This window comes from Solanum lycopersicum, chromosome 9 (genome assembly GCF_036512215.1).
Source record: "Solanum lycopersicum chromosome 9, SLM_r2.1".
Classification (NCBI taxonomy): Eukaryota; Viridiplantae; Streptophyta; class Magnoliopsida; order Solanales; family Solanaceae; genus Solanum; species Solanum lycopersicum.
The window spans coordinates 65,885,440-65,911,260 of record NC_090808.1 but is presented as its reverse complement, the minus strand read 5'-3'; the positions used below and the strand labels follow the sequence as shown (position 1 = coordinate 65,911,260).

General features: G+C 33.3%; 4 protein-coding genes across 7 annotated transcripts; 1 reads left to right on the top strand and 3 right to left on the bottom strand.

Annotated features, from left to right (window-relative positions):
• Positions 1-222: 222 nt before the first annotated feature.
• LOC101259196 (meiotic recombination protein DMC1 homolog) lies at positions 223-4,394 on the top strand. Its single transcript, XM_004247564.5, has 15 exons — positions 223-336; positions 433-509; positions 1,590-1,681; positions 1,785-1,856; positions 1,948-1,986; positions 2,247-2,304; positions 2,413-2,458; positions 2,548-2,593; positions 2,735-2,796; positions 2,939-3,005; positions 3,098-3,190; positions 3,273-3,341; positions 3,477-3,555; positions 3,815-3,981; positions 4,165-4,394. Exons 1-15 carry the CDS (start codon positions 323-325, stop codon positions 4,207-4,209), a joined length of 1,026 nt encoding a protein of 341 aa, XP_004247612.2. The 5' UTR covers positions 223-322; the 3' UTR covers positions 4,210-4,394.
• A 294-nt stretch (positions 4,395-4,688) lies between these two features.
• Positions 4,689-8,645, bottom strand: LOC101258898 (stem-specific protein TSJT1). The gene is made up of 4 exons (XM_004247563.5): positions 8,108-8,645; positions 5,858-6,098; positions 5,649-5,769; positions 4,689-5,151 (listed from the first exon to the last, which is right to left on the bottom strand). The coding sequence occupies exons 1-4, from the start codon at positions 8,308-8,310 to the stop codon at positions 4,961-4,963; spliced, it is 756 nt and encodes a 251-aa protein (XP_004247611.2). The 5' UTR covers positions 8,311-8,645; the 3' UTR covers positions 4,689-4,960.
• A 3,211-nt stretch (positions 8,646-11,856) lies between these two features.
• On the bottom strand, positions 11,857-16,605 carry LOC101258596 (transmembrane emp24 domain-containing protein p24beta3). 2 transcript variants are annotated; one of them, XR_011211451.1, is made up of 4 exons: positions 16,145-16,484; positions 12,980-13,166; positions 12,210-12,665; positions 11,857-12,130 (listed from the first exon to the last, which is right to left on the bottom strand). XR_011211451.1 is itself a non-coding variant. In XM_004247562.4 (4 exons), the coding sequence occupies exons 1-4, from the start codon at positions 16,370-16,372 to the stop codon at positions 11,997-11,999; spliced, it is 657 nt and encodes a 218-aa protein (XP_004247610.1). In that variant the 5' UTR covers positions 16,373-16,605; the 3' UTR covers positions 11,857-11,996. The 2 variants fall into 2 exon arrangements, 1 of the variants encoding a protein (XP_004247610.1); XM_004247562.4 differs by having other exon boundaries at positions 12,558-12,665; positions 16,145-16,605.
• Positions 16,606-18,602: 1,997 nt separating this feature from the next.
• On the bottom strand, positions 18,603-23,055 carry LOC101258304 (cyprosin). 3 transcript variants are annotated; one of them, XM_069288684.1, is made up of 14 exons: positions 23,009-23,055; positions 22,100-22,455; positions 21,960-22,020; positions 21,760-21,854; positions 21,571-21,683; positions 21,321-21,489; positions 21,171-21,210; positions 21,032-21,096; positions 20,833-20,946; positions 20,697-20,755; positions 20,471-20,621; positions 20,258-20,374; positions 19,207-19,292; positions 18,603-19,017 (listed from the first exon to the last, which is right to left on the bottom strand). In XM_069288684.1, the coding sequence occupies exons 2-14, from the start codon at positions 22,433-22,435 to the stop codon at positions 18,933-18,935; spliced, it is 1,491 nt and encodes a 496-aa protein (XP_069144785.1). In that variant the 5' UTR covers positions 22,436-22,455; positions 23,009-23,055; the 3' UTR covers positions 18,603-18,932. The 3 variants fall into 3 exon arrangements, with proteins under 3 accessions (XP_069144785.1, XP_004247609.2, XP_069144784.1); XM_004247561.4 differs by having other exon boundaries at positions 22,933-23,051; XM_069288683.1 differs by lacking the exon at positions 23,009-23,055 and adding an exon at positions 22,721-22,958.
• Positions 23,056-25,821: the final 2,766 nt, after the last annotated feature.

Below are 25,821 nucleotides of genomic sequence, written 5' to 3'. Positions count from 1 at the left end.
ATTTCTCAACAGTTAAAATAATATCGTTCCTTAGCATGTGTGATTTCAATTACAATTTACAAACAATATCTCTAAAATTTCAAAGGAATTAAGAAAAAGGCTCCACCAGAGTAAATTGTACGTGACCACATGCAATCGGAACCCAAACACGAAAATAAATTAAAATCCATAGAACTTCGCGGGTTCCGCTTGTGTATATAAACTCTTAACAACTCTCAGAGAGAATTCATATTTTCAAACTCACGGGAAACACCACCATTTCTATTTCCTTTCAGCAAATTTTCAAATTTCCATCACCGTTATCCTCTCAATCAGTCTGAAGATGCTTGCATTCAAGTAATCTCCAGTTCCTTTATCTCTCGTCTATGTTTACAATTTTCTTATCGTTCTGATTGTGATATGTATATCTGATGTGTTGATTGAATGTTTCAGGCCTGAAGACCAGTTACAGCTAGTTGAAAGAGAAGAGATCGACGATGAAGAAGACTTGTTTGAAGCTATTGATAAACGTAATATCATTTTCCTATTCCCTTGCGAAATTCTTATAATTATCCTTTTCCAGCTCTGTCAGTAAACAATGTGTTCTCGTTTTTCTTCAAAATTAAACAGAAGCATTGTTTAACTTCAAATATTCATTATTCAATGCTGCTTGATTTTTGCTTGTTAGTTAATGAAAATCATGTCTCTGTTTTTCAGTTTGACTCAATACACTGTGTTGTGGAGTACAATATGTAAATTTCACCTGAGAAAATCAACAGCAACGTTGTTTAGCTTAGGAATTCGTTTTAGTTTACTGTAAATCTGTACCTGATTAGGTTTTCTCTGTTATATTATGTTTTTCTCTGGAGTAGTTTAGTACAGATTGTTTATGTGCATAATCACTCTTTCCTCATCGTTCAAGCTACTTGTCCCAATATTCTATCAATGCTAGCTGTTTTTGTGTATGTTAATTGATCTTATCTCTCTGGAGAATTATCACGGTTTCAGGTTTCAATTCTTCTGTTATAGTCGATTCAAGGAACTTAGTTTAATTTTAGCAAATTCATTGCTCTCTGTATTTCTCTTCATCAACTCATACAATTCTGGCTCCAAATCAGTTGATTACACTATGTCCATATATTTTAGTAACTGGTTTTATGCTCATTATTTTATCGTTTATCTTATATTTCCATCAGTGTGTTTATGTGTTTTGATCTCATCATTGTAGCATAATTTGCACAGTTTCGGGTTCCTCTTCTGTTTATGATGTTTTCATTGTTGATAATATGTATCACGATCCTTTTGAATGTTATGAATGTATTGGGGATCTCAATAACTGTGTTTTAGGGGAGTACAAACTCAAATTTGTTGTATTATCCTTCTGATATCTAAATGTAAGGTATGCCATGCAGTAGTCTTTAATAGATGGCTATCTCCTTGAACTTATACAATTGAATGTAAAATACAATAGCAGATCTTAAACTGGAAGGATGAAGCTATATTCTCTGTTTTCACTTTTCAATATCAAATATAAATTATTGTGATCCTGATAACTTCTATAAGGATTAAAAGTCGAATCATTTGTTTAAAATGATTGGTCATTTATGCAGTGATCACTCATGGAATCAATGCTGGGGACGTGAAGAAGCTGCAAGACGCTGGTATCTACACCTGCAATGGCTTGATGATGCACACAAAGAAGGTGAAAGGAAAAAGCAACTCGTGTTACTATCCACTAAGTGCTGGTTTATACTTCCATTCGTCACTCTTCCATCTAATAAGTATCCTACTTTTCGTGTTTCCAGAACTTGACTGGGATCAAAGGGTTATCTGAGGCAAAAGTTGAAAAGATCTGTGAAGCAGCGGAGAAGATAGTGGTTGATGATTTATATCTGATAGTTATATTCCTGTTGATTATACCATCATCTGTGTTTTCTGCTACTTACTGTCTCTTTTTGTTCCTTGCAGAACTTCGGCTACATTACTGGGAGTGATGCTCTGCTCAAAGTATACATTTTCTTCTCTCTTTCCGTTTTATGCATGAACTTACTGGAGTTTGTTGGACTAATTCCATTATAAGTTACTAATACATTGACGTCACTAAATTAATAAATAGGATCACATTAGTATGAATAAAATCACTGTTTTTGTTTTCCTTGGCATTCACTTCCATTCTTCTGCTTGTGTGGCATAAGCAAGAGCAAAGTCCTATTTGTGCCTTCGATAAATAAAAACAGAAGACTGATATAACTACATGTTTGTTACAGAGGAAGGCAGTAGTTCGCATCACAACTGGAAGCCAGGCATTGGATGAACTCTTAGGAGGTAACTTTTTGCTCCTATATGATGAATTCTGAATGCCTTATAGTTTGTACAGAAAATACTCCTGATTCTTGTTGTTTCTTTTTTTCTTTTTCGTGTGAACTTTTGAAGGAGGAATAGAAACTTCAGCAATAACTGAAGCTTTTGGGGAATTCAGGTAAGGATCAATCAAATATTGTATTAACCTTGTGGTAGAGCTTTAGTAGAATATTTCATCTAACTCTGCTGTATGAACTATTTATTCAGATCTGGAAAGACACAACTTGCTCATACTCTCTGTGTCTCTACTCAGGTTCACCTCTGATCTTAGTCAGAAGCAATGGAACATCATTACCGTCTAGATTACTTCTGATCCTTTATATGCTTTATGCTGAATCATGATATCATTCGGAGTTTAACAAGATTGCCAATTGATTTGTCTGATTTACTGCAGCTTCCGACTAGTATGAAAGGAGGGAATGGAAAGGTGGCTTACATTGATACTGAGGGAACATTGTATCCTTGCTAATATTTCGCAACTCATATGAAAATTCAAACTAGCACCTATTACTCTCTTCATTAAGTAGCAGCTGCAGAAACTCAAGTGAATGCTGCTTCCTTCCATTTTATCTTTTTTCCTCAACCAAGTGTACTACAGTCGGCCAGATCGTGTTGTTCCCATTGCTGAAAGATTTGGAATGGACGCTGGAGCAGTTCTTGACAATGTAAAGGGTCTTTTACACCCACATTTAATCATCTACTGCTCTTTGTTTAGTGTACTGATTTCTTATCCTTTCTTTCCTTATTATGTGATCAGATCATTTATGCTCGCGCATACACATATGAACATCAATATAACCTGCTTCTTGGTCTGGCAGCAAAAATGGCTGAAGAGCCTTTCAGACTTCTGGTGAAAGCCACATCATCTGCTTTATCTTGAATAAGACCATTACTGGCGGCAGTTGTCTCAGATACTGAAATTTTACTTGCAGATTGTTGACTCTGTGATTGCTTTATTTCGAGTGGATTTCACTGGAAGAGGAGAGCTTGCAGACCGTCAGGTATAACTAAATACACAAGCATAATATTTGATTAATTAAAAACCTATCTCTGATATTTATCTGTGTTGAGAAGAACCTGCAATCACCTGTTCTGGTAGACTTTTTCTGAATGCTTACGCCTTCTTGCCATTTCAGCAAAAGTTGGCTCAGATGCTGTCACGATTGATAAAGATAGCTGAGGAATTTAATGTTGCTGTTTACATGACCAATCAAGGTATACAATCCAACCTTGCGTTTTACAAAATGTATTTGTTTAGATTTAACGCAGAAAGAACAAGTGTATAGATACACTGCTACTTCCTAAGTGTCGATGTAAATGGATTTGACTCCAAAACTTCCTATGTAATACTCTTTGCATGGCACTGTGCAAACAGCTAAACAGACTTTCTTTTTATGTTACTGTATATTGATTGCCTTTCTCGACATTGAAACTCTACCCATGCTAACACAAGTACTTGTATTGATGAATGCAGTTATAGCTGATCCAGGAGGTGGTGTGTTCATATCAGATCCAAAGAAACCAGCAGGAGGCCATGTCCTTGCTCATGCAGCAACCATAAGACTAATGTTCAGGAAGGGCAAAGGAGAACAGCGTGTCTGCAAGGTGTTCGATGCACCAAATCTTCCAGAGTCTGAAGCGATATCCTTTTTCTTATTATATTAGTTTTTCTATTTCATCTTACTGAGATTGTAATGTTTAGAGACAAGAAGAAAGCTCCACCCAATACATCTGTGATTGCTGCATCTCTTCTTTCCACTGAGTCGAAATTAGTGCAGTGTTAAACTAGACGGTTGAGTATTTAAGTTCCTTGACGAAAAACACGTCTTCCAGATAACAGCAGGAGGTATTGCTGATGCTAAAGACTGAAAACCAGCTTGGACTTGCAACAGAGAGCTGCTTATGTTCTCTACTTTCCTATTTTGATGCTTACATTTTGAGGTTAGCTATAAATATATAAATTTTGCATAAATAAGTTTGTAAGACAATGTTTTCTTACACTTATCTTGGTTGAGTGCTGTGTTATCAGTAATATAATTAGTTTCTTGCTCTTAGAGGATGACAATGTCAAGAGTCTTAGTTCACTTTTATTATCTCATACGTTTCACGAAATGTTGACATGCAATAGCAATAGCAGAAAAAAATGCTTATGTTGGCAGTCTTTTTAGCATGCAATTTTTAGTCCTGATAGTTGATCCAATCATCTAGTTCACAAATTGCAACCGTCTCCTAATACCTGTCCTACCAGCATATATGTGTAACATGCCAAGATTAGTAATAACCATTTGAAAACATGGGAAATTTGCAAGGGTAAAAGGAAAATGGAAGCACCAAATTCGCATACAAGATAAGCAAAGCCCCTGAATCGAAGACTGTTATTTAAAGTAAGTGTCTTCCCCAGCCAAGAAAATGGCTTAATTCAGTTTTAGAAACATAGAGATTCACATGCATTGGAAGTCATATGACATATCTTCCCTCACTTTTTAACATTTCTCTACAAATCATAAAGCTCATTGCAATAGAGAAGTTATCAACTAGTTGATAACAGAAAGAGTTGGCAATAACAGATAGAAGGCCAACTAATAACAAAGCCTTCATGCTAATGAGAACAGCAGTCGGCTTAGTAGTGTTGTGACCAGTTAGCAGCACTACCCACTCTGGGCATGCCTGAATCCACTTTCTTAGACTCTGAGTCCACCTTAAAATTTGCTCCACACACCTCGCCTGAGCTGTCCACCCTCGGTACTGATTTCAACTCATTGCGTGGGTGTTCATAACTCCTCAAGCCACCAGAAGATGTGAAAAAGCACCCTGAAGTAGCAAACAAGACAATACGACATTAAGTATTATGCAAAGATTTAAAAGTAAATCAATGGACATCAAGGATCTTCAAAAAGAAACAAAACAATTAACATAAAACACAGGGAGAAACCAATTCCAAAAAGCTGGTAAGAGTGTTAGAAGCATATGACACACACAACCAAAACAGAGGTTGTATATCTCATGTGTCAACCTGATTTGATTGAGATTTTATGAATAAGCATATTTCAGTCTTGCCAAATGAACCCAGCTAGTTTTCCCTAACTTACCCTCTTTGTCAACCAGAGAAAAGGATATGATAGTTATTTGCACAAATAGAAGTGGTCTCAGTGAATCTGACAAACATCAAATCGCTCGATTTCAATATGAGAGCATGTTTTTCAATTTCAATCACCCTATAGATGAGCTGCCTCTTTGTTTTTCCTTTCTCTTACTGATTACACTAGGTACAATCCTTTCCCTTCAAAGCTAGAGTTCATTGACATTACCTTTGGGAAATGGTGAAAAGGATTTCCCACAGCCTTGTTTCACAATGTCAGCATCATCTGAGAGAACTAGGTGGCCTTCAGAATCAGTACCCCAGAAGAAGGGCACACAGCCATCAACATCCTATAACACCGAAACTCATACATTTAATCCAAGACCGAGAATATCAAAGATAAGTCAAGATCAAGATAAGGTGATAAAGAAAACTTACAGAAGCTAGAAAGGTACTCTTAGAAGCGCAATCATAAAGAACGAATGCAAACTTTCCATGAATATCCTTCACAACCTGATCTGGAGGATAAGGACCTCTATCCCTCAAAGTCCTGTAAGCCTCAATAACAATGATCACTTCATTTGCGGTCTTGTTTAACCCATACTGTTGCTTAAGATGTGCTACATTCTCGATGTGGCCTTGAAACATGCAGAAAATGTCATCCACAACAGCAAACAACCTACAAGAACAGAGAAGTAATATTAGTGTTGAATCATCCAATTAACTTCATCCATTTAACAAATTCAAATGGCAGGCACAACACTAAAACGAAGTTGCTAGACTGTTTTAGGTCCCAAGAATGTTCCCACTTCCTTGTCTCCCAAAAATGAAATAAGGCATAAGGAAATATGCATCTTGACTACAATCTTTAGTTGTGGCTTTTCTTCTGCTTCCAGTCCAGAGGCTATCCAGGAGGGGCCGAGGGGGTCACCTGGTTCACGTGAACCCATACTCCCCCCTCCTGAAATGATATATAGTTGTGTTATATTTTTTTTTTTTGACACTGGTAATGTTGCATTCCTCGGCATCAAGATATGCTGAAGACCTCCAAAAAGGTAGTAACAAGCTAAAACAAGAGACTAAGGGCCCGTTTGGATGGGCTTAATAAAAGCAGCTTTAAAAAAGTACTTTTAAAAGTGCTGAAACTTATTTTTAAAAGAAGCAGTTATGCGTTTGGATAAAAGTGCTGAAGTTTTTATGTCAAACGTGAAAAGGAAAAAATGGAAGAAAGAAATGTTAGGGTTATATGGGTAATTTGGAGATTGTATAAAAATATTAAGCACAAAAAGATAAAAATGTGGTCAACTTAAAACAGCTTATAAGCTAAAAAAAAAAAGCACCCCTACCCCAGCTTTTAACTTTTGGCTTAAAATAAGCTGTTTTTGAGTATTGCCAAACAGCTAAATAAGTCAAAAACCAGCTTTTAAGTAAGTTTGACCAGCTTTTAAGCTGAGCCAAACAGGCTCTAATTACAGTAATCCTAAAAGATCTACAAATTGTGAAGCACTTTCTATAAAAATATTTAAACATAGATGTGTGAACTCACACTTAAAGTATCATATAATATTTATATGCGATGATGATTAGGCGGACCTCTCTACGTGAGGCTAGAAATTTGAATATTTTACTTACCTTGTTTTGTTTTTCCTTTCTAAAATTGAAAACACCTCTCTAAGTGGTTTGGATAGATAAAAAATAATTTTGGACCTAATTTTAAAATTTAATGGTTTTTAGTAATAAGATTCTAAATGTTAAAACCAATAACGGATATCTTAGATCCACCTTTTTCATAATAGTGCACCCATCATCTCAAAATTTTGGATACACCTCTGCTTCTAGAAACAACAACCCCAACTCCAACTTCACCACTTAACGAATTTCAAAATCGCACTAGTGAAGTTTATCTACAGATTGGTTGGATAACATTACAAGTTTGATGGTCAACTAGAATGACATTATTCTAAGGCAGAAGATGTATATAGAAAATGTGTTTTGGCTAGAATACAAAATCTAAGGAATTTGATCTATTTGATTTGGCTCCTACTCTTAGCTAGAAATGGTGGAAAAGAATCTACAAATGAAATACTCGATTCCTCTAAATGACATAATCCGAAGAGATTTTACACAAATTACTAATCATACTAAACCATCAACTCAATGATGATTGTAACAACGTCATCAACACAACAACATATTCAGTATAATCCCACAAGTGGAGTTTGGGAGGCACTACCTCATAAACATAGAGAGTGATTGTTTCCGATAGACACTCGCTTAAATAAAGCATTTCCAAACAGTTTGAATAATGATTATGACAGTGATGATGAAATAAAAAATGAAAAAGGATTAAACACCAGAATTTTTTTGTCCTGTCATACAAACAAGGCTTGTTTCTCCTAAAAACTAAACCCCAGAAAACACCACCATTGTTAGATCCAAACCAAAACTTACCAAAAAAAAACACACACATCACAAACCAGCAGATATCAGAGCAACAAAAGAACACAAAATCAACTGTTGACCATTTAACAAAAACAGATCATGGTTTTCCCAAAAGAACAAAGTCAACATTCTGAATCAATCAACTGAAAACTTTAATGCCAAAATGAAGATCTAGTCATTCCAAAATCCACAAAAAAAATCAGATCAAAGAAAAAAAGGGTAACTTAGATTTGAGAAAATTAGAACCTGGGAAGTAAAGGGTTTTGGCGTTCAGATGAATAAGCCAAGAATCCAGAAGAACCAAGGTTGATGGTAACTGAACCAGAATGGGCAGATGAGAAATGCTGTGCCAAAAAACCATCTTTGAGTGCTGAAACTGCACCATCATTGTTAGGACTTTGAAGGGCTTCTGGGCTTTTAGCCACAGATTTGTCAAATACTGCAAGCATTTTTGGATGATGGAAAAATTACAGAGATTTTATGGTATGTCAGAAATGAGAAAAATGGTGATCAAAATGGGGTTGAAATAGTTTGCAGGGGAGATGGTTTTTTCTTCTTTGCTTTTTCAAAATGACATAAATGCCCTTTCTTCATAAAATGACAAAAGAAATAATATAGATATTTGTAAATTTGAAGGAGAATCCTCTTTTTCTTTTTAAAATTTGACAAGAAAAAAAAAGGGAAATTATATGGTCAACTTTTTTTTTTTTGGTTGTCTATCTCCGTCTGCATTTAAGCTCGATTAATTTGATAAAAGAATTACATATTCATTCAAGAATAACTCAAACTTGAGACTTTGGTAAGGGAGGAGTTATATTGTCTGTTGCATTATATTTTCTAGTAATTTATAAAGATGGGAGTCAGGTAAGATCGAGTACACAATTTATAGAATAACATACAATGACACTAAGTGAAACGTCTGTAAAGGATAAAATATACTATTTATACAAACCTTATCACACTATTTTATAAAGATGAGACCTGTTTCTAAAAGACTCTCGATTCAATACACCAACCCAAATAAAAAAAGAAGAATACAATAAGAAAAGAACAACACATACAAATTTATATATGATTAAAATTATTTTTTATTATATAATAGATGTTATATCCTTTTTTGATACCCTTTCATATTTTGAACCACTATAGTAAATGTTTTTGCTTCAATGTCACTAGTATTTAGATATGGTCAACTTAATTAACAGTTATCCTTTTTGTTTTTTAAGATATAAAATTATATAATAAATTAAAATTTACTATGAAATCGAGTTTAATTTGAATTGGTTTTAAGATAATACAAATCTAATTCAATTAAATAAATTTAGTTCACTTAATTTTTGAATAATTAGATATTTATTAATGTACCAAAATACAATAATTATTATGTTTTTTTTATAAAATGTCTCGAAAGGGATCAATAATTATAATTATTGATGACTATGAATGCTATGAGTATTTTTCTTTTAATTTTTTTTTGGAATATTATTATTATTTTGAGCATGTTGAAGATCCAGCAAAGTTAGTGTCGGTGATAATTTATTTTTACTTAGTGGAGATCCTTAAAACATTATAATAATAATAGTTAATCCCCAAAGTTGGAATAATTTTATTTTTTTTTAAAAAAAAATGTCCTACTCAGGAGCACGTAAGAAGTTGAAAATATGACTATGACTAGTAAACATTAAATATCCAAAAAAAAATATTATAGGGGTATATTCGTAACTTAATGTTTATAATGATGGAGGAGCTTATCCAAATATTACGTGGACATGAGACAATTACTGACAAAATATTAATATCTTATTACTACTATACTATTTATGTTAATTTTGGATTATAGTAATTATTCTTTTTTAAAGGATAATTTCCAGTAATCAATGTACGTGTAACGTGGCAACTAATATGTGGAGCCATTTTTTCTTGAGAGGTGTGGAAAATTTTATATTTTATTTAAAAAAAGTTTTTATTTTTTAATGTTTATTTGATTAAAAGTTTTGATTCTTTTTAATAAATGAAATGACCATTTTAGTTGAAGTAGAGAAAACAAGATCTATAGCTATCATTCAGCTTGATTATGTACTCTTTCATCTTTATTTTTTGTTTCTATAGTCTCGATCCTCACTATATTCACACTTCGTCTTACATAATATTATCTTGATCTAAATTATATATAGAGTAATTTTTAAGACTAATAATTATTTATGACATGTAAAGAAAATAAATTATTTGGTGATTAGTTAAAATTATTACGGATATTTCGTGTATTACACATGATATTTTTCAATTTTGCGTTTAAATAATTTATCTCTTAACAAATCATGAAATGTAATATGATTTATACAAAAAGGTAATTCATATATAATCCATCTCCAAACCAACTCATACACAACTTCTTATTAAGAAGTTTATATTTTCTTTTTAGAACATTTTTCATTACTATCGATCACGTGACCGAACTGCCAGACGCTTATTCTCGGAAAAAAAAAGAGAAGAAAAAACAGAAAAAAAGGTAGGGAATGCCTTTACCTAAGTGGAGGTCCAAATTATTGAAAAAGAGCTACAAATTAGTGGGTGACCCCACTTATCTAATCCAAAAGGTAGAAGTGGACCATTCTAAAAAGGGGTGTTGGGTTGTTAGAGGGTGTCAAATATTTATACAAACATGATAATGTTAATTAAAATTATGATATAACTTGTGAAATTTATGATATAATAATACTACTATATATACTAAGAATATAAAATAACAATGGGAAGGTAAATTGGGTTGAATGTGATTTCACTATTTTTTATTTTCTACTATATTAAATGAAAGTCAAAGTAATCCTCAAAAGAGTTGTAACATGCTCGAAAAATCAAGCATAACGTGTATTAAAAACTTTTTGAGATCCTAGAGACGTTTTTCAACAACTATCAATCACTTCTCGCCGAAACAAAATTAGAATTTTGACTTTTCATGTACTCAAACTAGCAAAATAGGAAAAAACAAATGAGATAATGGTATAGAATGACAAATTAATAATATAAAATAAATATAATAGCTATTGTTTGATTTATTTTTGTGTTTTATAGCAAACTGTTTGTCAGTTCCTCTCTCCCTCATATTCTCGCTCGTCACTCTCCCTCTCTCGCCTGCTTCCGTTGCTCGCCTCTCTCGCTTTATACAATAGAATTTTTATTCCCCTCTCTCTCCTCTCCCAAATCTCGCTCGCCGCTCTCTCTAATCTCGCTCGCCACCCTCGCCTCTTTCGTTTATACAGACAGAAACGATATGTATAAATTGTGTTTCTAATTCTATAAAGCGAGAGAAAATTATATATACACATGCAAATACATGTATCTCTGTCATATATACTTATAATTATACAATAATAAAAGTACTTTTCTGCCCAAGTCTCTTTTGTCTCTATCTCTTCCTCGTTTTATACAAATTCAAATTGTATATAATTTCTCTCTTTCTCGTTTTATACAATTCGATTTTATTGTATATTTTCTGCTCAAGTCTCTTTTGCTTTTCTCCCTTTCTCGTTTTATACAAATTCAAATTGTATATAATCGTCCTATACACATATAATTATACAATTCGTTTTGTATACTTCATTTTATACAATTTTCTGTCCATGTCTCTTTTGCTTTTTCGTTTTATACACTTTGTTTTATACAATTCGCTTCAATTATATATATATATATATAGCTATTTATACATATATATTTTGTTATGGAGTGCAATTATGCAACTTTGCTATAGTATACAAATACAAATTTTACGTTTGTTACATGTGAAAGTTGCCAAAAAAATACACAATCTTCCACTCCTATCCATTAAATAATTCATTAGCTCATGTGATAAATACTTTGAAATTGATTTCTCAATAATATTTGATTATTTGTAAATAGGATTTATGTCAAAAATAAAAAAGTGGAGCACGTAACAGAAAACAATCCATTCGTCAAATAATAAATTTCATGCATCAATCTCTGAAAATTAAACCAGCTTTTGAGAATGGAGAAAATCCTTTTCAAATAATTTAGAATCACATGCTACAGAAGTATATGTTTTTTTTCTAAATTTCAACTGCTAATCAAAATAACTCTAAGTTCCAAAAAAAAAAACAGTAGCTGGTTCCTGAATTTGTCAAACCCGGTTATAGCCAACTGACTTGCTGAACAGACGTCTAATATACACAACCTGAAGTCCGCTAGCCAATATAAGCAGCATATACTCTCCAATTGTGTAAAATATAACACGATTCCGCGTGCTCTCGTTAGCTGCACCAGATAAACACACATCACATAAGCAGTAGATGGCATGAGGAGTGAACAACTCTATTTTTTCAAGATTCGGTACCTCACGGACAATGACTAAAATGTAAACAGAGAGATTGTAACGAGGAAGTGAATATAGCCCCGAAAACATTTGTAAGGTTCAGAAGAAAGCAGATACATTGAGTACCCATCAATGGAAGCAGCAACCATCTTCAAAATTAACATTTGTTGGTTCAAATGTAAATAGAGGGTTGTCTACTACTGACAGTAAATCCACCAATCCAGGTTTTATAAGCTAGTTGGTCTCAATGCCAGAGTTAACCGCATAAATGAGTTCAGCATAGTAGGAGAAAGGAAAACCATTTCAGTAATATCCATTTCTAAAAAGAGAACATATGATTCTTATTAAGGGACAAGAATGGAGTCTTACTATGACGATGACGGGCATCACGTGCTCTTAGGTACTTCTGCTCTGAAGTAACTGATTCCAATGCCTCTCTTAGTTCAGCAATTTTGACATTAATGGGGTCCAAATGTTCTGCGCAAAGATTAGAAAATGTAAAATGAAAAAAGAGAAGGGATGAGCAGGAAACATAATAATCTGCAGCTAATCCTAGCAATAAATAAAGAACCTATCAGTCAAGAAACATGATGCATAATATCCCACTATCTTACGAATACATATACGAACATATCAGACAACTAACATAATGCATACCAGCCTCCGCAGCTACAAGTATATATAAGGAATATATGTCATCTTAATCATGGAACCAAAATTATGTGAAAAGCAAAAATTTATATTTCTAAAATATTAATTGATGAAACAATAATACAGCAAATAAGACTAACCATCTTTGGCAAGGTCATGCTCATTGGGAATGTGTCCAATATGTATGTAGAAAGAGACGGTTTCTGGTGTTGAATAAGGATTCTTAAAACAGAACTTGTACATCCCACTACGAGGGGCCTTGAACTCAAATTTATTCCCAGATGTTCCCTTCATTGTGTGTACAACATTTTCTCCAGGTGCTGTCACCTGCATGGGAGTAACAAGACTTGATAAGAAAGCTTCAACATTTATTTTTCATTAAGAGGTTGCAGAGACAGAAATAAGCAAATGAGAACACACTAACAATGAGTTGCGTCTTCTTTACTCAATAAACTCCCATTAGTAGTCATGTCAATAGCGGACATGGCAAATAGGTGGAAGCGGTCTGTTTATTGTACAATAAAAAGTTTTTGACATTAAGATGTGCTGCATTACTGTGACTCATCATCATCAGAACCAAACAGAGACCAAAATTTCTGGTGATGGAGTATCTATCTTATACTTTACTCAGGGGCACAAATGAAGGAAAATATAAAAATTAAATATGTAGCTCAAGAATATAACTTAAAACCCAGACAGTAATTACATAAAAATGAAAAAAAAATCATAAATGAACATTTATTGTTTACTGACACACTTCCACATTTATTCCATCAGGATAAGGCGCACATCTTAGTGGCTTGAAACTGGCAATGATGCTCCACCTAAGAGAGAGGAGGCACATAGTGTATGTTGCACCTTGCTTCAAGCTTAAGTGTGCCTTAAGCAAGCCTTTGACAATACTGCTTCAGTGATAGGGCTGATCGAGTGGAATGGGGGACTAGACGTGAGTTTGCAAAGAGAGGAGCTAATGGTTATTAAAGCATGTTAAAATGGATGAAAGAGAAAAGAGGGGGGAAAAGTCAGGTAGAAGAATGCAAGGGCTGTATAATTGGAGGATAGTTTCAGAACTTATGATGGCAGCCTGTGCTTTATGAAACAGAGATTTAGGTTTATGAATAAACTTTCTCATTATGAAAATAAAGGTCAGGTAGAAGGATTCAAAGGGTTGTATAATTGAATGATAGTTTCAGAAGTTATGAGTGGCGGCCTGTGGTTTTTGAAACAGAGATGTGAGGTTTATGAATAAGATTTCTCATTACGAAACCAAAGGTCATGTAGAAGGATCCAAGGGTTGTATAATTGGAGGATAGGTTCAGAAGTTATGAAGGCCGATCTGTCGTATGCGAAACAGAGATTTTATGTTTATCAATGCGGTTACTTATTATGACAATAATCAGGAAGCACCGGATCAAAAGAAGTTGACTCTTATAATAGAGAATAAGAAGTCTCCAAGTCCAATGAGGATCATACATTGAAGATGACAGATCCAAGGGTTGTATAATTGGAGGATAATTTCAGAAGTTATGAATGCCGATCTGTGGAATGTGAAACAGAGATTTTATGTTTATGAATGCGGTTACTTATTATGACAATAATCAGGAAGCACCGGATCAAAAGAAGTTAACTCTTATGATAGAGAATAAGAAGTCTCCAAGTCCAATGAGGTTCAGCCATTGAAGATGACAGAGGAGCATGGTGCTCTGTAGCAAGCTGTTGGTGAAATTAAACAAGGAAACTACATGGACTACTCAAACCCCGAGTTGAGCAAAACCAAGTCCGTGGAGTAAAATGGCTCAATAAAGGTTCAGCAATGGTAGCTCCAATGTATATATGATACATGTAAGATGAGAAATACAAAGGGTTATGTCAACACCAGCTAGGGCAGGAGAGTCAATTCTGTTACTTGATAGAGTCAGAAGGCAATGGCTGGTTCATTCAGAAAAGATTATATACAGATTGAAAGAGCTAATTCAAGCACTTGGCTAATTCTCTGAAGCTTATTTTTGTATTACTTCTGGTACCAAACAAGATAGCTCTATGATAAATTTAGGACTCATAATCAGGCATCCCATGGTAAGCCAAAAGTGCAATCAAGCGAGTCGGAGTTAAGAACATATAGGACCCGTAATCAGGCATCGCATTGGTCAGCCAAAAGTGCAATCAAGCTAGTCAGAGTTAAAAACATAGCTATGAGCGGAGAAATTTGGAAACCATGAAACTTTAATGAGGGAAAACAATTTCCTCAGTATTTTTCATTATTTGTCTTAAAGAGGAAACTCAATTAGAATTGGAGCAACATCAACCAAGTGAAAACATATACAAGATCATATAGCCAATCTTCTGTGGAATTGGAATTGAGGCATGGTTAATTGATTGAATTTTCACTATATCGTCTAAGTTAAATCTATGTTGCTTGGATTCTTCAAAAATTGTCAATGAGTGCTTGTCGGAACTCCAAAAGTAGTATATTTTTGGAGTATCCGACATGGTTGCAGCATCGAAAGTGAAGAGTACGCACAACTTAGGTTGAAATAGTTGAAAAGCATTTTCTTGTACTGTGGGATGATTAGCAAGTGTAAATAATGAGCAGCAGAAGAGTGGCTAATTTCTAAAAAAAAACAAGTGATGACAGTACATAGCAAAAGATCCAGTCATTGAAGCACACAATTCAGGGCATCTCAAGGATTTTATAGCATCAAACTAGAGCCTATTTAGATTGGCTTACTTAAATGCATTTAAGATAAAATATCTTTTAAGCGCTTACGTAGTGTTTGGGTAAACTAAAAAAGTGCTTTTAAGCACCTAAGTTTAAGCCAAAATAATGAAAATAAGCCAAAAGTCAATCCAAACGAACTCTAAGAAGGCGGAAATATGAAATTTTACTTCCTTTAGAGTAAATCCTAATCCCTCCTATATGATTTGAGAATTCAAGAAAACTCAACACCTGAATGCTGAATTCGGATGTTCAATTAATAAGTTTTTTACCTTTAATTTACATGAGGAGGAAACCTTTACACTGTGTCTGAATTTTAGGAGCAATTCATTTTAGACAAACAATATCAAGAGGTACAGCATAAAGTACAAACGTTTTCCGTGAAGAATTATCCATTCAATAGTGCTTATCATTGTTATCCATCAAATCTATACAAAATTCTACAGAGCAAAATCATAAAGAGAGACAAGAAAAAAAGCGCACCTCTAAAGCAAATTCAAAAAGTGGATCGACGAAATTGCTCACAGGTAATGCGTTAATCGATACTGAAAAATTGCATAATCAAGCATGGAAGAAAAACTTTACATACAGTGAAATCGATGCCTGGGTGATCTGAGCTCCAGAAGATGTCATGATCGACAACGACAAAGTTTCCAGAAATCGTGTCGTTCTCATAGAGAACGTATTCGTATACGCATTCCTCGTCGTTCACTGTTACCGATAACGCCGATATGTCGTTCACGAAACTGAATAGCAAAATCGCTACCAAAGCAAAGACCTTTGACCGTCTGATTCCGTCTCCGGTTCTCGTTCCCATCTCCGGCGCCGATGATGAGTTTCAGCTTCTTTACTTCAGTGAGAAATTGTAAAAATTCGTTTTCGGAGATTTTGGGGCAGATTTTGTAAGAGAGAGCCGGTAGGGTGGGTGGGTGGGGGTGGGGATGGGGTAGGTGACGCGTTGTGCCTAGTTTTTCTCTAATCTCTACCATGCAGAGCGACGTCGTTTTTGCTGGATTTGCTGTTACCTCTAGTCTCGATATTGGATCGTATGTCTTGTGCAACATTCCTTGCAAAAATATTATTGTATTACTCCGTCCGTTCATTTTTATTTGTCATGTTTTGTTTTCAAAGTTTATTATAGTTTGACTTTAAAAATAGAAATTATGACAAATAATAATGAACGGAGGGAGTACTATTTAGTGGTAATTAATTAAATTATCCTTATTTGTATTCGAGCAACTTTCGTAAAGCACGACAGTATAAATACGAATTAATCGACTTATTGATAGTTTTGATAATTATATATGTTATTTCTTTTTTATATTAAACGAATATATCTCACGTCCTCTATCGTTTGCTTCTCCCTCTATCTCTCGTCCGCCAACACCTCTTTTGTTTTTAAGTTTCATAATATTTTTTGTATTTTATAATGTATCCAAACTTCACAATTATATGTATTTGATATTAAAATATACATTGAGATATACTTTAATACATGTGTTATCTATACATGTCATCACCAGTGAGCAAAAAAAGAGAAAGTGGAAGAGAGGAGAGAAAGAGGGGAGAGCGAGAGTGAAAGAAAGCGGGGGAGGATGAGTGAAATGTTGTGTAATTATTTCAAAGTATAATGAGATTTAGTGTGTTTGTCTAATTATGTAGTTCTTTTTTAACCTCGATTTATTATTATGAACACATTTTCGGCGTGGATAATTAGTGGTGACCCAGAATTTTCATAAAGGGGTGTCAATGGTTATGGTAAGAAAAAAAATCAATATGAGCTTAGTAGTGTTAATACACACACACACATATATATATATATAATGATATATTCAAAAAATTTGATTCCCTATACGTACTAAGTAATTCTTCTTAATGTTTGAGTTAAGAATAAGTGCATATAGTATGTCTGTAAAATTATATAGTATGTAATAAAAAGTTTGTGTGTATACTTTTCTTCTCTTTTATCGATAAATAGTCTCTATCAATATCGACGTAATGATAATTGTTTATTACTTTCTATGGGATCTTTTAATAATTCAGAAATTTCTTTTAAACTCATTAAAACAAAATTTGATATCTATATATAATGTAACTTTCCGGTGAAGGGGTCTCGCTTGACACCCTTTGGCCAAGGTGGATTCGCCATTGTAGGCCAAGGTGGGTTTCGCCATGGTATGATGTGGTGTATTTGAATTCATTCGCTAAATAGTGATTTTTCAATTTATAAAAATATTATTCCTTTATCGTATTAAGTTAAGGTTTAGTAATTTTAACTTCAACGACATTATACGTTGCGATATGATAATCATAATTTATTCAACTCGACATACATATATTTTTATAATAGACTTATAATTTCAGCTTTAAAAAAGTCATCTCAATTATGTCATATTAAGCTTTTACGCACATGTAAAAACATATATTAAAAAAAAGTATAAGCAACTTCGTTTGCTAATCAGTTAAGCAAAAAGACATTCAATCAACTAGTAATGCATATATTTGTTATTAATACTATAATAATATGTATAAATTATATATGTAAATATATACCTTAGAATGATATTTTTAGTATTTTATTTATAGAAAACAAATACCATATCAAATATGAGAAAACTTAAAATCTATATCAGATACGACACCAAATATAGTATATTACCAAAAATAAGATATTTAAAAAAATTATATTTGGTATCTATCCTATCATGTCCTCCCTAGTCATATTTTAAAAATATAGGTAAAATCTTGTGTTTGATATTTATCGTGTGAGATGTGACTTATTACAAAGTTTTGAGGGCATATACTCCCTCCGTCCCTTTTAAGTTAGTGATAATTCTTTTTTTAAAATAAAAAATAAAAAATCAAACGATATAAAGTTTGATAAATATTTTAAAAGTTATCTGTATTTATTTTAAAATTTCAAATTAATAATTTAATACATGATAACGAAAAAAAGACGGAGAATATTACCAATCAGGACATTGTTACAAGCTATTGTCTTGGTCATATCAAAGTGTAAATAAAAGTCAGCTTGATGCACTAAACCGTTTGTGAAGAAAAATTTCGACCACTTCCATAAAAAAAAAAATGGTGACATCTGAATTACATATTATCAAAACAAATTTTCATTGTCCTGTGTTCATCGCCATGAAGGACATGAATTAGAAAGAAAATTAAACAAATGACTGAAGAATAACGACAATCCAGTGCACTAAGCTCCCGCTATATGCGGGGTTAGAAAAGGGAAAGGGTAAAAATATAGAGTAGCAGTTTTATTCACAACACTAGATTTTCATCTGCCCTCAAAAGAAAACAAAAAAACAATTTGCAAAACCAAACAAATTCTGAGTTATTTTCTCACATCTCTTGAAACCAATCTAAGCACTTTCTGCAAATCCAATTTGTAAATTGTCAAAATCGAAAACTGTGTGATATGCTCTCAAGAATGCATCTCCAAGAACCCTGCAGAAGTAGTCATACATATTGATGTTATTTGTCAAGCGATATGACAATCCACGAGTGAGGTCTGGAGAGGACAGAGTGTACGCAGACCTTACTCCCCTACCTTGGGAGGTAGATAAGTTGTTTCCAATAGACCCTCGGATTAAGGAAAGCAGATACTAACTTGTGAAAAACTAACAATGATCTTACCAGAGGGGACGTTGCGGATGCACATTTAAAGCTGTAAATCCACTGAGACAATGAACACCTTGGTGATCATCAACTCTGATAACATACTGTTATAGAAATTCACAGAAGAAATAGTAAGTGAAATGAAAAAAGTGAGTATCAAGTTAGTCATTTGGTTGGCTTTATTGTGTTTTAGCATCAATCCCTTGTTGGCGTGTCATATCTCACTCAGATAACAAAGAAATAATTCCATATTCAAAGTTGCGATTAGATCAATATATATAAAAGAATCCGTTTAGTGAAACAATTTTATCGAAGCAGACTGTCTCGAACTCATAATAGTCTATGAAGAAGTAATTGATGACCCTCAAAACCACTATATGTTAACACACGGCCTAAAAATCTGATACTATAGATAATTAGTTCAAGTTGTTGAATCAAGTTTTAGCGCGAAGAGAAGCACTTGAAACAGTATGACAAATTTGGACCTTAGGAGCAATTGATAACTATTTCCAGCTTTCTCCAAAATCTCATTCTTGAATCCTTTAAAAGGGACATCATTTATCAACTATTATCCGTCGACAGGAAGATAAAAAGAAGCAGAATGTTGAGTTAGAAACTTATTACTGCAGTTGAATTTGGTATTGTTTTTGTTCTTTTAACATCTGCAGAATCAATCAGAACGGGAGCCTTGGAGCAACGATAAAATTGTCTCCATGTGGCCTATAAGTCACGGGGTTCGAGTCATAGATTCAGCCATTTATGTTTGCGTCAGGCACACTGCTTTGGGCTATGGCCCTTCCCCTGACCCTGCATGAACACGAGATGCTTCATGCACCTCAGATATCTTTTTCCTCTTTTTGGTGACAAGTAGATTGAGCTAAGTATCATCTTTATATGTCTAGTTGCCTACTATCACCTAATTATGCCATCTTCACAACTTCTGATACATCTTAAAACTAACACAACATCATACGTTAAAGAGAAATAGAACATGAGTATGCATTTAACTGCCTTACGTTGTTAAAAAAATCTCGAAGAGGAAGGAACAGATACAGATAACGAAAAAAACCTGATCGGGAGAAAGGGGGAAAGACTTGTTCCCAATGGTAAATGTTATATGTGGCAGGGAAAAGACATCACAATTGATATATGATCTCCCACCAGGATTTGGTAGCTTCTCACATAGCTTCATCACAAATTAGATGTATTAGTGAAAACATCAGCTAACTAAAAACAACTCGAAAATAACAGAAATTGCCACACTACTAAAGAAAAACCTTACCTGATTAACATATTGAAATGCCAAATCTTTTGATCTCTCTTTTCTAATCTCTACTTGTATCCAAAATGCTACCATCTCACAAACATTGCATAAAATATCCTTTTCTAGCCGCTGGGACTTTGAATTTCGCATTCTCATTCGGGGTTCATGACTGAAACATAATTTGATTTAATGTTTTAGATCAGACATCAGTCGAAATGAAAGAAAAGAATCTGAAAATTCTAACCTTACACCTAATGTCTCATTATTCGAACAGATACCATGGCAAACATTATCAGGATGTAACTGCAATAGAGAAGACGGATGAGATCAAAAGAAGAGACACCTGATATACCATATTGCAAATTGATGAAAGAACTTACCCCTGAAAGCAATCGTTCCCAAAGCGTTCTGCCATAATCATGGACAATAGTTTTGCAATGCGAACTAACAACTCCTTCCGCTCCAATAGCATGATTTATTTGAGTTAAAATGGTCTGAAATGAGGTTATATGGCGACGGTTGAGCAGAAACAGATTCTTGAAAACAAGAACTATAATCAAGAGTGGTCTAAATACATACTGTTGGACCAGCAATAAAAGCTGTTCCAGTATCCACAATAGCTGAACAGCCATCCTTACAAAAGCCTGCGAGCGAAAAGAAGAAAATTTACAATAGAGATGTATAAGATGCATTATATGTAAACTGTAAGTGACATTACCTGTTGAATTGTTTCCTATAAAAAGATCCCCTATCTCAATCTGGAACGTTCGGAAAAGGTCAGTTTGTTCAGATACAAAGTAGACGATATCACGATACAAATGAAGTTCTGTAAAACATGAACAGTAATAACTGAACTGAGGTTAATTACCTCCCAATAACCATTTTTAGAAACTGGGACATATGTATGTAGACCCCTGAAATGAGTCCAATCCATGCCTCCAAAGAGAATTTCACCAGCCATCCTAGACGTGGGATCTCGATTTAGCCAGAATGAGAAGATTGACTTTGAAACTATTTTCTGAAGCACCATGTTATTCCTGAAATTGTCGTGCTAAGTTACTGTCGGAAAGTATAAGCTACTATGCCCAAAAATTATAATATGAACAGATATAACTTACCATACTGGTGTGACATTCTTTGAATCCGCGCCCTGGAATCCAAGTCCTAGTACTCCATCGAATCGTGCACTCAAGAATGTGAAATATCCCTCCTTAGTTACCTCAGTGAAAACCTGTTTGAAAGATTTTATTCAATGTGTAAGTTGAAAACATATCTAGAACTTCAGCTACAAAGAAACAAGATGGCACCTGCTGCTTTATGACAGCACTTCCAATTTTCGTATCGTCTTGGCTGAAGAAGCCATGCACTGATCCAGTGCCAAAAGGGATTTTGCAAGAATTCCCTGTCACAAAAAGCACATGTAAACACGTTAAGCATTTCCTTTGAGCTATTAAATCAATGAGGCATTTAACCAAAATGAAAATTTTGAGGTCCATTGAGTAGCTACCATTCTTCGTATACGTATTTGATAGTCTTGATTTGTACGTGGAACGAAGATAACATGCAATCTGCATAGAAAATTGATCATTCGAAAAGGTGTTTCATGTTATGAAATGTGTAAATCCACAACTACTTCACAAGACTAACCGAGAAGAAGCATCTCGAGGATGGAACCCAAAGATTGGAACTTCCAGTATCAAACACAACAGTGAAGTGTTGAGGTGGTGAACCAATACCAATCTCCGCGAAGTACTGAACATCTCGATAATTTTTTATGTAAACTATCTGCTCATCAGAAGAAACCGAGTTTCTATTGGAACCCCTCAAACCTTTAACATAGATTCTTGCACCCCTTATGTTATTAAGGTCCAAAGATTGCCTTTTTAGCTCAATCCTAACCACATTATCAGCGTATACGTTGAAGCCTAAACCACGTGTTATTTCCCATATCAGAATTGCTGCAAGAAGAACTTTGATCCCCATTCTGTTCACAACCTAGCTCTCTGGTTTCACATAGCAAAACAATTAGAAAGAAGATAAAAATCTTTAATAATTAACCCTTCAACCAATAAGTCCATCTGGTTCATTTCAATCAAAATGCATGTCAAAGGTCTTAAGTATAATAAAAGCTAACTTCTAATACTATCCATCTACCAAATAGACATCAATCTCGAATTAGTTGGGGTCGACTATATGATTCCTTTTTATCCATTCTACTCTATTCAGGTCAATTTATGAAAAATACCGGATTCAAGTGTAACACCTTACCACAAGTGAGGTTTGAGGAGGGTACAGTGTACACACACCTTACCACTACCTCGTGGAGGTTGAGAGGTTGTTTCTGAAAAACCCTCCGACTCGAGACAAGTGTAACACAACAACTAAAATTAAATATTATCAACTTTTAACTTCTAATAAAAACTGCATATACAAAACCAAGTAATCTAACATCACAACAGCAAATTTACCAACTATAGTACCTGACTGAAGGCAAAGACAGATGCCCATTCCAAAATTCACAAATTTAATATTTATATATAAAGCTCAAGAACTCACAAGTGTAACAGAAGTCATTATAGGCAACAAATGAGTACAAATTTTGAGGAAACCACCTTGCAGTTTCTAATGAACTTCATGATATAAGCACAACAAAAAAGTACAAATTCTATTGCACTATTGCATAGTGATTTTGCAAACGTTATTAAGTATATAAACTTATTCTTCTCACTCTCTTTCCATTTATATTGTATTGTAGTATTGTTCGTTTAAAATTCATTATTAGATGATTTTCGTGTGATCAGTTATAAATAATATTTTGTTCATTTAATAACTTTATTTTTATCTTTTACCTACATTTTCAGTTTAGGTCTACCCTGTATCTGATTGTTCTTACATGTTTATCACTCAAATTGTTGATTTATAATATTATATAAGGTCAGAGAGCGATACAATCTATCTAAACGTTATTTTCATTAAAACAATATAATATATCGTGAAACAATATTTATTGGGTACAAAAGATACTTTCTTATTATATTTAGAGTAAAATTGAACGATTTTTTTGTTAGTTTAATGACTATAGTACAATAATATGAAATCTTTAGTTGTTTATTATCCCCTAAAGGAAAAAACATTACCAACATACGTGTTTTCCTAATTTTTGGATTTGGGAGAAGAAATTTCGTAATTCACACTCAAGCTCATCAGTAATATTTTTTTTTTGGGAATAATTTCAAAACAATGATTTTTATTAACACCCTTATTTAAGTTATTTATTATAATATAAAATAGTTATGATGTAACAAATTTAATCTTACTTATACTCTTTTTAAAAATTATTTGGTAATTAGTTTTCAGTGTGTTGGAACAAACATATAATAGGATTATAAGAGTAATTCTATATCATATTTTTTTTGTTTTTCCTAATATTATTTTTCCTAATTTACCCTCTTAAATAATTTTTAAGAATTAGGAATTTTATAAGAAAATGAAGAGATTGTGGTGCAACAACAAGAGTGTACTCTGTGCAAATCTACAAGTAAAACCGGAGCCAGCTAAGTTAATATGAACCACTTTCAAAAATTATATTATTTATATATGATTATAATTTTTTTAATATGTATAGAAGATATTGAATTCATGCGACTTCTTTATATATTTGCCTTTGATATTCTAATTTGAACTATCTTAGTGAAGATTTTGCTTCATCACTGTCCAAAATTAAAATAGTGTTAACATAATTTTATCCCTACTTTGTGAAAGTAGTAAAGTTATTTTGGATGGACCGTCAATCCAAATAATTAATGCATATAATTATAATATGAAAAAGAAATACAATAATAAAGAAACCATGTCAAGTTGAGAATAACGGAGGAATAAATTACATTAAAAATAACAGATAGTATGATATATAAATGAAGCAAAAGGTAATAAAAACAACAAGCAATAAAAAAAAAACTATCCTCTCTAAAATAATATTTTCCTCCGTTCCTGACTTGGGTCAATGAAAAAAATCAGCAATTTCAATAAGATAATAGAATAATATATTTTCAGAAGACCCCTATATAAATATATGGTCCCATTAATATCATAAATTAATAATTCTTTAAAAGTACAAATATATCTAAGACAAATTTAGTGAAATATGATTTTATTGTGTTCTGGTTTTTCTTAATATTTAAATCTAGTTGAAGCTCATCTATAACTTTTCTTATTACATCCAAGAGCACCGGTGTTGTCCTTTTGAACTGCACCATAAAATTATAAAGAGTCCTAGATGCGATAAGTGTTTCCTTATGTCTAACTGGTTCCAAAGGTATAGTACCATCTTCAACTTCATCATCGACATTTCTTTTTTCGATGGTATCCCTAATTTCTTCTAAGCTCCGGACATCTAAACATGTATCACTTTCACCTGGATAATCCGACGAGTTATTGACATCCATTTTATTTGGGTAACCAAGATCATTAATCATGACCTCAAGTTCATAAATGACGTTTTCATAAGTAGGTTCGTTTAAATTCTATGAGATTGTATCCCCGAATGAATTTTACAGTTTCTAAAATAATTTGTTATTGTCTCCTGCTAAACATTTGTCATCCAAACGGGAATTGCAAAGTTAATAGCACCCACAATATTGTTTACAATTATGATGTTTGTAATTGAATAAATTCATTATTCAAGTTTATACAAAAATAGTTGAATTATAGAAATGTACCTATGAATTATACAAACATGCGAATTATACAAATCCGTGAATTATACAAACCAAACAGCTTAAACTGTGGCTACAGCTCGTAAATATACAAAATATAGCTATGGAGCATAATTAAGTTTTATAGCAGCTATTTGCAAAAGTTCCTCATAAAATTAAGGGAAAATTGTATATAATAGCAAACTAATAACCTAAAATAAATGAAATAGCTAGGGTTTGATTTAATTGTGCTCCATAACAAATGTTAGCTAAAATTTGTCAGGCGTCTCTCTCCCAAAAATCTCGCTCGCCACTCTCCATTCTTGCTCGCTTCTCGCTTTATACACAAAAGTGTATAAATTCTGTTTCTGTTTTGAATAAAGCGAGAGAAAATTGTATATACACATGCAAAAATTTATATCTTCGTGTTATACACTTAATTATACAATTTACAAACATTTTACTTCAAATATTGCAGAGAAAAAGGCCAATGAATTATACAATTGCAGTAAAATATAATTTTCTCTAGCTTTATACAACATAAGTGTATATATTGTGTTTCTGTTTTTGTATAAAGCGAGAGAAAAACATATATATCTTCTTGCTATACACTTATAATTATGCAATATACATACATTTTAATTCGATTCAACTGTACGCAAAGCAAATTTTATA